This window comes from Phyllostomus discolor, chromosome 10 (assembly GCF_004126475.2).
Source record: "Phyllostomus discolor isolate MPI-MPIP mPhyDis1 chromosome 10, mPhyDis1.pri.v3, whole genome shotgun sequence".
In the NCBI taxonomy this organism is placed as follows: domain Eukaryota; kingdom Metazoa; phylum Chordata; class Mammalia; order Chiroptera; family Phyllostomidae; genus Phyllostomus; species Phyllostomus discolor.
The window spans coordinates 50,156,642-50,169,178 of NC_040912.2; the positions used below are offsets into that span (position 1 = coordinate 50,156,642).

The window sequence follows — 12,537 nt, forward strand, 5'->3', positions numbered from 1 at the left end:
AGAGACACTGGCCTTTCCCAAGAGCCAGAGGCTCTTTGCTATCTATGAGTCAACAGCAAGATTCCTCATGTGACCCTTTGACTCCTGAGGGGCCCGATGCAGAGATCCAAGCTGAGGTTTTCTCTGGCATGGTCAGCAGTGGGTTGATGAGACTCTCTCCACATCCCAGCACAGTGGTGGGCTTGTTCAGACTTGGCATGACTGGCCAAGAGCCTCAACCAGCCCGGACAATAGGAACATTCAACAATTTGTAAGTTTGAGACTCTACTCATTTGTCTTTTACATAACCACATTTTTTTCCATAAGGAGAATTCTTAGCTATGACCTAAGTCTTTCTATAAGGATTTGTTAATGAGGTGGTGCCAGAAAGTCTAAATTTGTGCCCTGTTCAACTGAAAGACTTAAAATTGAAGACTGTTTGGCAATTGATTGTGTAATTTGAGAAAAGTGGTCACATTCTTTTCCCACAGTTCCATCAAATATCAGACAACACCTCTTCTTCTCCCAGCTAATCATTGGGCCCAGCCCCTTCAGTTTTTGTCATCCCATTTCCATTTGTGACCACATTCCACTATATCTAGAGCCCTGAGTTCTACCTGCTTGTGCACCTGTGCCCCCGCCCTCACCAGATCACACTGGTCCTGCTCCTAGGCCACCTGTGCGTATAAGGCTCTGCTGCTGGCAATGACTGCACAGTGTTAACTCAAATCAGTTCTCACCCTCTCTAGGTGCTTTGGCAGTTGTGATCTTCCTCCACAGTGTGTCAAAAGCATTTGAGTCCCAACAGTTTCTTTTGTAATGAACTGACCTTTCTTATGGGCAAAACAAAGGATTTGGCAAACACTGATGTCATGGATTTCACTCTTTGCAAAGTTTCTAAAACATGATCAACTTTTGACCTAAAGAAATTGATACTATTCCTATAAGCCATAATTTCTCTGGCAAATTTAGAGCCAAAAGCTTAAAGAAAAGATAGAAGGGTAAGTTCTGAGTACTAAAGAAACAACTCTCTGATTGGCTCTGGTTCTTGGTAACAGGCTTCTCATTCTAACTAAGCTTAGATGAGCAAAAAGGTCAGAAAGCTTTGGCAGCTAAAGCTATTTATCCAGTGACACATGCTAAGAGAATCAGGCTATAAGCAATGATAGAACCATTATCTGGAGAAAAATCAAGCCCTTGGGACATTAAGGGCATTGTGAGATTGAGGGATTTAACAGAATAGTGTTTAGAACTCAGGAGAAATCAGATTTCAAGCACGGATGCTTTTGCAGAAGACAGCTCGTGCAAGTGGTGCACAGTGTGTCCCAGACCATCAAATGAAGTGAGAAAATCAGCTCCTATTAGCAATCAATATCTGGACTGAGCACTGGTGAACGAAAAAGCACCTATTAGTTGTCACAGCAAACATCATCTCCTCTGTGGAACAAACCTTACCCTAATCCAACATGTTGGTCCAAATCCTTCTGGTTATGCCTCAGTTGGGAAAACAAACCATATGCCTTTTGTTCTGGTCTCATCCACTGTTTGAAATTTTCTTGCTGTTAAAAATAGTTGGTTGATTTAAGGAACACATAGTATCTACCTTTCTGACCTTTACTAGGAGATAACTGAATGCACTGCTACCTTGAACATCTGCATTGGTTCTCGCTACAGTTGTACCCCCAAAAGGAAAAGGTCATTTCAAATTCAGAGTCCACAGTGATCTAGAATTTCAGATATGTAACAAAGAAAATATATCAAAGAACAAATATAAAACTACAGAGATATTTACCTATAGTTATAAACTTAAAACACAGAAAAGAAAGCCCAAATAGGAAAGAAAGAATAGGAAAAAATAATAGACACAACCTATTAATCTTTTCTGTAAATGTATTTACTTTAAGATCCTAAAAGTAATCTGGCAGATCAAAAAAAAGACTGCAACAACATAAAAATTAAAACAATCCTCTAGGTACTATGACCCACCCTCCACTCCCCTCGTGGGGACATCAACACAAAGTGCAAATGCCGAGGCTTTTAACTGTCAGCAGAATCTACTTGAACACACTGTGATCAAACCATCTCACTACCACAAGCACTTAGCTGGGCACATGCCAGCAAGGAAGCTGGCCACACAACACTTTTCTCAGGGGGAACTAATCAACTCACCAAAATACATAGTTAATATAAGCCCATTTTGGTTAACAAACAACTCAGTTAAAAAATGGGCAAAGGACCTGAATAGACACTTCTCCAAAGAAGACAAATGGATGGTCCATAGACATATGAAAAGATGCTCAACATCACTAATCATCAGAGAAATGCAAATGAAAACCACAATGAGGTATCACCTCACACCTGCCAGAATTGCTAAATCAATAAACAATAAATATCTGTGAGGATGTGGAAAAAGGAGAACCCTTTTGCACTGTTGGTGGGAATGCAGACTAGTGCAGGCATTGTGAAAAGCACTATGTAGTTACCTCAAAATATTAAAAATGGATCTGCCTTTTAACCCAGTGATCCCCCTTATGAGAATATATTCAAAGGGACCCAAAACACTAATTTGAAAGAACATAAGCACCTCTGTGCTCACTACAGCATTATTTACAATCACCAAGATATGGAAGCAGCCCAAGTGCCCATCAGTAGATCAGTGGATAAAACAACTATGGGGCATTTACACAGTGGAATACTACTTGGCTGTAAAAAAGAAAATTTACCCCTTGTGAGAGCATGGATGGACCTAGAGGTCACTGTGCTAAGTGAAATAAGCCAGTCAGAGAAAGACAAATACCATATGATCTCACTCATATGTGGAATTTAATGAACAGACCAAACTAGTAAGGAAAATGGAGACAGACTCCATAGATGGAGAGCAGGATGACAGCTAGTAAGTAGGGGGTGGAGGGATTGAGCAAAAGGGGAAAAGGACACATGAACATGGACAACGATGTGGTGACTACCAGGGGGCGGGGTGGGTATAAGGGGACTAAATGGTAACGGAAAAAATACAATAAAGATTTTTTAAAAAGCATTTTAAAAAGCAATTTTGTGTGTATTTGTGGTACATATGTGTGTTTGCACAGAAACAAACAGACATTATCCTGAAAAATACAGCAGGTCCACTTTTTATGCCCTCAATTCTATGGGACTAGATTGTTAGATTTTTTAACACAATGAGTGTGAATTTCTTTTATTATTAAGCATAGAATTTTTATAGACAAATTAATTTGTACTGTACTTTAGAGTTTACAAAGAGCTCTTACAGATGTTCTCTCCACTCTGATCAAATATCAAGCCAGGAATGCCCGCAGCCTTACCTCGGCACTCCACGTTGGGGTCTCCCCAGAAGAGCTCCTGGCACTCACTGCAGGTGCGGCCCCCAAAGCCAGGCATGCACTGGCACTGCCCCGTGAACTGCGGCCAGAAAACAGACCTAGGTCAACGGGCTGCAGGGCAGAAGCTAGTTGCACTTGCTTTCTTGGCTGCTAGTTAGGGGAAGTGGGACTGAGCTATTTGCCTGAGAAGACCTCCACATCCTGACGAGAAGGGATTCTTACTTCTACCCTGGGTGCTGGGGCTAACTTCCCTGCTGCAACAGAAGCCCAGAGCCCATTACACTCTATTCGCATGTTTCCTCACCAGTCACTAACAGGCCACTTAGGTCTCCCCTGCTATGGGACCCCTTCTTTCTTAGTATGTGTCAGAAAACATGAGTACGTCTGACAATGTTGCATATGGCTATTTGGTTCCTTTCAGGCTGTGTGGCCAAGAAAACAGTCTGATTCAGCAGCCAGGGACTGGAGAGAAACTGTACTCTCCTATCCTTTCTAATGTGAGTCTTCAGTGGGGGCCCTGTATTAAGAGGCTATGGTTGCATCAGATGGAGCCTCCATGCCTAGTTATGTCCCAGCCAAGGGGACAAGTGATGGCTGACATCTGGTCTGAGCTGTGTTTGCCAAGCTGTGTGTCCTGTGGTAATAAAGACTGTGACCACAGGAGAAGGTGCCTTTCTCTCTCTAACTGGGACCAAGGCACCAAATAGCTGTCACCTGGACTCATAAAGGCATCTTTCCTTATGCCATGATGGCCTCACCCCAGCTACAGTGCCTTACCTCATTACAAGACGGGCCAAAGGAATGAGCAGCATCGCAGTTACATGGGTCACACCCAGTCCCGCTGGCCAGCTGCCAGGTATTGGGTGCACAGTGGTCACAGTTCTGCCCGACCACATTAGGAAGACACAAACACTGGCCCGTGGCTTTGTCACACTGGCAGTCAGAGCTGTTGCAATGTTCCCGCATGGTGCCCAGGGAGTTGCAGACACACTCTGAAAAAGAGCACAGCCACGTGTACGTACAAAGTTGCATTCATAAAACACACAGCCAATGGGAGATTCAGCTAGCTATGTCCCAAGGGCTAAGATTTTCACTCTGCAAATTTCAACCTGGAAATGCAAAAAGTAGGGAAAGGAATGGAGGTTGTTAAAAAAAATCTACAACTATTGTTCTCCAGAAGTTCTGATGATGTCCTGACATTTCCCAGGCAGACATGAACAATGACACACTCTGTCTAGCAGTATTTTCAAAATACGCAGATTTAATAAGCTGCTGGCAAATCATTGTAAAGTTGAGGATTTAACTGTAAATAATAAAAAATACACCATGGGAACTGAGCTATCTAATGATTTCAAACTCTTGGCAGGGAGCAAAAGTAATGGTTGTGTCAGACAGAGAAGGTACAAGCCCCGTAAGCTAGTAAGGCTGAAGGAATCCAGTCCTGCTGGTCCTCAACATTCCTCACGTGTTTGTGTACACAAAGACAGGGCCCAGGGCTATGCAGCAGAGGCAGGAGGAAATGCTGGATCTCTTGCTAAGAGAGAAATAAGGAGTTCTGAAAGAGAGACTTCAAGGATGGTTCTTTCTTTTCCTACCCATCAATGACAGAAAAGGTATGGACGGGAGTGGGTATCTAGGATCTACACATCCTAGCCAATCAGCAGGTTCCTGGGTAGAACTTGTATAAGATCAATATACTTTATTGGATAGCATTTATCATGGTGACAGCTACATATTTTTTCTTTTGGTTTTCTTTCTCAGGCACTGGGTCATGGCTTGAGACTTCATTTCTGCTAGAAAATGAGGATATAAAGAAAATAATCACTCTCATCCTTCTTTTGTCAAAAGTGAAATTTTACCTCTCTGAACAACTGACAAGTACACTCCCAAAGGAAATAAATACCAGAAGAACGAAATCTTCCAATGAAGGAGCAAATGGAAATCATTCTAATGAGGGGGGAAAATGAACGTGCATCTTACTCCGACAGTCCTGCTGGAGGGCGTCCCCATAGTAACCAAATCGGCAGAGCTGGCAGTGCTCCCCTTCTGTGTGGTACAGGCACTTGAGGCACCTCCCAGTCTCCTTGTCACAGGCTTCTGGGTCTGTTGTGTCAATGTTGTGGTGGCAGTGGCAAGGCTGACATGTCCCCCCAACATCAGAGGGATTGCCAAAGAAGCCTGGGGCACAGTCATCGCACCTGGAGCCTATTGTCCAATGAAAGCAAGCACAATAAACACCTTTAGCGTGCTGACAGAAAGGTCTAGTCCATCCACATTCCTGCGGAAAGTCAACCCAGGCTGTGCTCCTCACCACACTAGTCACCCAGTCTGGGGTGGCCACACTTTCAGAGTGAAAACCCAGCTTCTAGTTGTGAAGGAAAGAAGTATTTTGTCACCTGTAACACTGCTGCAGCCTGGCTCAGAGGCCACAGTGGGGCCAGGATGGCTGTAGCAGTTCCAGCACATGGGACGTGGAGGTTCGCATCATCCATGGGTGAAGCAGATTAGGAGCTAAATTAATGATCTAATAGAGGAAAGCTTAGCTTGGTGTTAAATCTTAATCTAAGGATTATACTAACTAAAATATCACTGCCCTTGCCTGAGCAACCCCCCAAACGGGGTCCTTCATGATCCCAAATTCCCTATCTGAGGAATCCCAAAACTAAAGGCAAACGTTCACTGAGATACAGATAAGCATATCTAGTGTTTGAAAGAGTGGCATCAAGTGTGAAATAAAAGGGAGTTTATTTTCACAACTCGCTACACTCCTTGAGTGTTGACAGATAATATAAGCATAACAAACAAGAACGCTTCTAGCGTTGACCTATTCAGTTGCCTGGGGACCCTCTACATCATATTCTTTTCCTTTTGGCCAGTGGCCACTTCACTACTTTGAGATTCCTCTGCTAGAATCTGCATTAGGGAAGAAGAAGTCAAATGGAAATTAAAATTTCTACTACTTATTAAGTGTTCATAGGGATTCCTTTATGGATTCAAATGAGCTTGCTCTTCTGCTGTGTATCGTAACATTATCATCATAGAGGCTCAAGAACTGATTCTTGCTCCACATGCCAAACAAAAAAAGAGCATCTTTTTAGATCCCTTCACTTTTAATTAAGGACTATAAAAATGAAACTAAAAAGAAATAAAAATCTTTAAAAAAGTAAATAAGTAAACATGAAACTAAATTGGCTCATTCTTCATCTATTTTCTTCATTAACAACTAACTCATAAAGACTCTTTTTCTTCAATAGTCTCAACATTACTTACCAATGTACCCCGGATTACAGACACACGCAAGCTGTAAAGTAACAGGATCTTGATAGCAGCCACTGGCAAATTGGCGTCCACTGTCGGGACCATCTGGGCAAGGACAAGGACGGCAGTGATCTCCTGACCCAATGATGGGATCACCATAGTAACCAGCCAAGCACCTATATCCATCACAAAAGAGAGAAGGCCGTGAACCAGACTTGCAAGAAACCTGTCACAAGAAAAAGTCTTGGAAACTGTGTTCTCTGTTTGGGAATGCTCATTCCCCATTCTTCATGTATCCACATGGGGCACTTCCCATTGGAGCAGTGGTTCTCAGATGTTAGCTCTAACAAGAATGCCCCAAAAGGACTCGTTATAAATCAGATGGTTGGGCTTCTCCCCTGTTTCTCATTGAGGTGGTCCCAGGTAGTGCTGATGCTGCTGGTCTGGGGATCACACTTGCAGGGCCACTTTACACTCCTGGCATCACCTGGACCCTTTCTCACTCCTCCCTAGAGGAAGAGGTATGTCTCCCCGTGTGCACCCTACTGTCCTATCAGGTGCCTGCCTGCCTGCCTGCCTGCCTGCTCAGAGCATTCCAGATGGCTCCCTCCTTGCATTAAGGAGTATGGGGGTGGGGGTAGAGCTTGTGGTTATCTGTCTCTGCCTCCATCTAAGAGGCTGACCTGTCAACAAGCCCCTGGTGGCATGTTCTGTAATCTAGCGTGTACCAGAAATAGAGCTGATAAGGAAGCTCTCTAGCTACATGACTGTTGTGTCCCTCGGGTGGCTTCACACTTGGATAGGGATGAGGGGTGTTTTTTATCAACTCCCAAACCCAGCAGGTCATATCTCCTCTCCTCACAGATAGGGAACCCATGGAGGTTAATGATTTGCAAGGCTTACACACTTACTAGCAATGAGCCAGGGTTTGAATCTAGCCTCCTGACTTTTGGAAAGGAATTCTTTGACATACTGCTTCTCAATGTGAATGACACCTAGATTACTTTTTAACTTCCTATAACATAGGAGCTTAAAGGAATTTGAAGATCATCTAATCCAATCTAGTTATTCTACTCACAGGAGGTTGGATACTTGGAGAAGTGAGAGAACTTACCCCAGGTAATAAAGCAGGACAGAAGCAAAACTGGGCCTGGAACTCAGGTCTAAGGATTTCCAATTCAGTTTGTTTTTCATGTTTTCCCCCCCTTTTTTGAGGCAGAGGTAATATTTTTTAAACGGGTGTGGGGAAGGATGAAGAAATAGGAGGGAAGAGTTTTTCAGAGCAAATTAATCATGCGCTGGGGGAATTGGTGGTGATGAAGCAATTTCCTACAATGGTTTTTGAGAAAGTTTTCTAAGTGAAATAAATCCAAATATATCATGACAGAAATTGAGTGTTCACTTCCTGCCTTCCCCTCTGCTCCCCACTGCAGGAACAATCTGAGCCTAGAGCTTCTTTTTCAATTCACGGGGTTGATACTAATTATCTTGGAAAAAGGAAAAGAATGACAAGGAATTGGCTCAAACTAGACAGCAGAATCCCAAATACTTTAATAAAGTTTTGTCATCCAAACTAGGGCTAAATATCTTCCCTCCTCCCACACCCTCTCTCATTCTCCAGCAATAAATCAAAGTGCTTTTTACAAGTAAAATCCAAGAACAGTCAGAAATACCAACGAAGCCACTCTCACGGAATGTTCTTGCAAAGACATTGCTGAGTGTGCCAACTTCGAATAAGCATGTAAACAACCACCTTTGTTTATTGTGTGCCCCTTTTTAATTTGATTTTCTCATCTGTCTCTTTTTCTATAACTTATTTTCCATCTCTTATCGGAAGAACAATAGAAAACTTAATGCAGAAAACAAAAGATGACACCAATATACTAATTTCTTCCTCTCAATCTGGCATAACTGTTTCCTTGTAGTCTTTCAAATACAGTTTTGTGGTTGGAGGGAATAATTTTTACTCAAAGAAACAATAACTGGGACCTCCAAATTCGTGAACAGCCTCCAGCATGGAGCCAAGACCACACATCTGCTTTCATGAATGCCTCATGCCCTAACCTAACTGCGTATTCATTTTTATTCACAGTTTCTTTCCTCTGATGAGCAACTTTTGTACTGACTGAAGCAATTTGCTGAAATTTTTAACACAAAAATCCTATATAGAGTAGGTGAATATTAAAAAAGAAAAAATTTATTGACACATAAGGTGGGATATTAGTACCAAAAAAAGCAGGTTCTAATAGCATGTCTGCCTTTCTTAATTAGTGGTGAATAATATAAGTTGGCATGTTGTTTTTTCATATGAACTATTTCTTATTGACTGAGCAGGGCTGTGATATTATTAGAAGCACATTCTATGTCTTATTCTTACCATATACAGGGCAGTGCTTTGCATCCACAATAATTATCCAGTTCACATTTGCTAACTGGAGAACAGATCTACTTTTGCACATTTTCTATGGTCTCCTGAAAACTGCAGCTACATAAAATGTTTCAAAAAAAAGCTATTTAAAATGACTAACCCCACTTGGACTGGGTTTCTACGTTGGCCAAAATCAGGCATTAACATCTCACAAACCTCACCCTAGGCCAGAACCTGCTGAGATGGAAGTGAAGTCTGCACAGTCTATGGCAGTCACTAGGGTGGCTCTCGAAGAGGGCAGATTCACGTTGGCTGTGTTCTCTGACATACCCACAGCCCCAGAACAACGCCTGGCACACGGAAGGTGTAAACTAAGTATGTATTAAATGAATGAGATCCTAGAAGATACTGAAGTGGTCAGAAATGACTGAGCCATCTGGACTGTGGTAGAGATCCATTCTGTGGTTTCTCTAAGCCCCTGTTTGCTCAGCCAAAAAGGATTTCATTCCCTTTGCTTTTAAGAGGCTTCCTCCACGTACCTTTCACAGTTATGGCCTGTGGTGTAGTCCTGGCAGCTCAAGCACTCTCCTGTTACTGAGTCACAGTCATCAGCATGGCCGTTGCACTGGCATGGCTGGCAACTGGGAAAGCCCCAGTACCCAGGTAAGCACCGGTCACACTGCCGAGTGTACACTCCCTGGAAACAGTGGCACTGGCCGGTGATGGGGTCGCAGAAAGCATTGACAGATCCTTGCAGGTGGCACTCACAAGCTGCAGAGATAGGCAACCGAGGAACCTCCTTGAGAGACTTATTAATGCAGACACACCCCTTAGATAAGCACCCTCGTGCCCAGGTCAGGATGCTAGTGGGTTCCTGTGATCAATGTCCAGAGTGAGGCACTGCCTTCGGAAGCTACAGCAACCACACCAGTACGCTTCAGATCATCTGAATGAGTACATTACAATTCTGATTAACCTACGTTTGCATCCACTGGGGCCGAAGCCAAAGTTTCCAGGAGCACATCTGTCGCAGGTTCTCCCAACCACATTCGGCCGGCACTGGCACTGGCCTCCGTTGGGGTCACAGACGGAGCTTAATGAGCCCTGAGGGTCACACGCACATGCTGCAGGGAAAATAGAGGCCAGAACCTGTGACACAGAACAGCTGCTACCCCCCAGGAATGAGGGCAGCTTGTTACACCTGGCTCTGAACTGGCCTGTCCCTTCCCTTGGGCTCTCCCTGACCCTTCCTCCTTTACTACCTAGGCTTATTCAGAAGTCCCACAGAAAACAATCTCATCCCTATGGAAGCAACAGGAGACAGAATTGGCAGATACAAGCAGCTTCTTTAGGAAGAGGCCATTGAGGTTTTCTCCCTTTGCCTCCAAAGCTTAAATATCACAGGACCTTAAGAGAAGAGCCAGATGACCAATGGGGGTTGGTCAGGGGGGATTTCTCTTTCAAGAGAAAAACACATTTCAGTTCTGTACTGCTCCTGTTCTGATTCCATCCTCATGGACTTTCCCTCTAGTCACCTGTTGTGTATTTCTTGAATATTGATTGTACTGGCAATGGTGCTCTATCACTGAAATATTCCTTACAAATCAATAAATAAAGACAGACTATCGCTGAGACACTATTTTCTTTGTGCTGACAGAGCTATAGGGCATGCCTTCCAACATACCTCATGATGCCAAGTGTGCTCTTGGCTCTCAAGAAAGGAGCAGGAGCAGCTGCAGTAATACGTACCCAAGCCTGTCTGGTGTAACAGGGCAGAAATGCTAAAGATTATGTTTCTGCAAACGTCAGTCATTGGCGTTTTCACAACGCTTCTGCTGTTCTCCAGGCATCGGTATCTCTGAAAGGTTTCCCAGGCACTGTTGGTGATGGACCCATCTCCCGAACCTCCCACAGTGAAGAGGTCCAGTGATTTACAGAATGGCATGAGGACAAGCTATGAAAAAATGAGAACAGCAAAGTGTTCTTACAGTGATATCTGGTTCTGGTGTCATCAATTAAAGCGAAGTAAACACCAAAACCCAAAATGCTCTTGACTCTTGAAAAGAAAAAAAAATTAGATTCACTTAATAAATCTTCCCATTCTTAAAATATTCTTGCCAGAAAGAATTTAGATAGCCCTTACATAGTTTGATGGGCATTTTTTAAAGATTTTATTTACTTATTCTTAAAGATTTTATTTATTTATTTATTCATTTATTTATTTATTTATTTATAGAGAGGGGGTGGGAGGGAGTAAGAGAGGGAGAGAAAGAAATATCAATGTGTGGTTGCCTCCTGCACACCCCCACTGGGGACCTGGCCTGCAACCCATGCATGTGCCCTCACTGGGAATCAAACCGGTAGCCCTTTGGTTCACAAGCTGGCACTCGGCCCACTGATCCACACCAGCCAGGGCTCTTTACTTATTTTTAGAGAGAGGGGAAAGGAGGGAGAAAGAGTGGGAAAGAAACATCAATGTGTGGTTGCCTTTTGTGTGCCCCCTACTGGGGACCTAACCCACAACTCAGGCATATGCCCTGACTGGGAATCAAACCAGTGACCTTTTGGTTCTCAGGCCAATACTCAATCTACTGAGTCACACCAGCCAGGGCTAGTTTGATGGTTTTTGAAGTGTTATTTTTAAGATACTTCATATTTTCAGAAAGAATCAGCTTGAGTAAATCCTTCCCAGAGAGTGGAGTTTTATTAAAATAAATGAGCAAATCAGCCTTGGAGGTGAAAAAAAAAAAGATTCTGCCTAGCCTCTCAGCATTACCCCTCCACAAACCCTCTGGGAAAGCAGATGAACACTTTCTGCCCAGTCTTCCCTGCTTGTGTCTGAAACGGCCTTGCACTTACTGAATCGATAAGCGTGTAGGGACTCTCCACACCGCTATCGGAGGAGGTGTACTGGGGCAGCTCTAACCTGACTGTGTAGTTCACACCCTTCTCAAAACACACAGGGCGTGGAAGGACGACGTACCTGCCCCAAAGCAAAACAGAACAACAACAAAAGACAAACTTTAAGTAACCAATCAATTAATCAAAGTGCTACACAACTCATTCTGAAGGAAGAAAGTCAACAGTCAGTGGTTGTACAGTAACTGTACAACGTGCAAGGCAAGATATAATAATAATAATAATAATAATAATAATAATAATAATTTATTAGTTTTTTCAACGTGCAAGGCAAGATATAATAATAATAATAATAATAATAATAATAATAATTTATTAGTTTTATTGAGCTGCAAACCATTGTCACACTGACCTCGAACCAGGTGATAAGGACACCACCTGGTTGTCATCATCAGGAACTGTGTTACCACATCGGCTGCTGGTTGGAATCTTCCCAGGTCGCTGCACCATGATGACAGCTTTTTCCCAGTGGTCAGGTAGCTAGAACAAGAAACAATCAAGCAAAAGGACCATCTGCATTGGCTCACTACTGCCTGTTAATAAAAACATCTCCTGATCCATCATTTGCCAAGTTTAAATGGAAAACACTCTCTTGCATTGCCCTTCCCCTCTTACCATTTCTTCTGCTACGGCCCCAGTTCCGCCTGAATCCCTTTTCACCTGGACAATGAA

General features: G+C 43.2%; 1 protein-coding gene across 2 annotated transcripts in view; it reads right to left on the reverse strand.

Moving 5' to 3' along the window:
- LAMB1 (laminin subunit beta 1) overlaps positions 1 to 12,537 on the reverse strand; it is a 72,304-nt gene that overhangs the window by 20,393 nt on the left and 39,374 nt on the right. The window contains exons 16-24 of one of the 2 annotated variants that reach the window (XM_028525170.2): positions 12,218 to 12,345; positions 11,806 to 11,929; positions 10,696 to 10,900; positions 9,927 to 10,070; positions 9,486 to 9,717; positions 6,591 to 6,754; positions 5,301 to 5,525; positions 4,098 to 4,312; positions 3,303 to 3,399 (exon numbers count right to left, since the gene is read on the reverse strand). In XM_028525170.2, coding sequence (XP_028380971.1) covers positions 3,303 to 3,399; positions 4,098 to 4,312; positions 5,301 to 5,525; positions 6,591 to 6,754; positions 9,486 to 9,717; positions 9,927 to 10,070; positions 10,696 to 10,900; positions 11,806 to 11,929; positions 12,218 to 12,345 — 1,534 coding nt within the window. The remainder of the gene's footprint in view (positions 1 to 3,302; positions 3,400 to 4,097; positions 4,313 to 5,300; positions 5,526 to 6,590; positions 6,755 to 9,485; positions 9,718 to 9,926; positions 10,071 to 10,695; positions 10,901 to 11,805; positions 11,930 to 12,217; positions 12,346 to 12,537) is intronic. The other variant, XM_036010788.1, reaches the window with a different exon arrangement.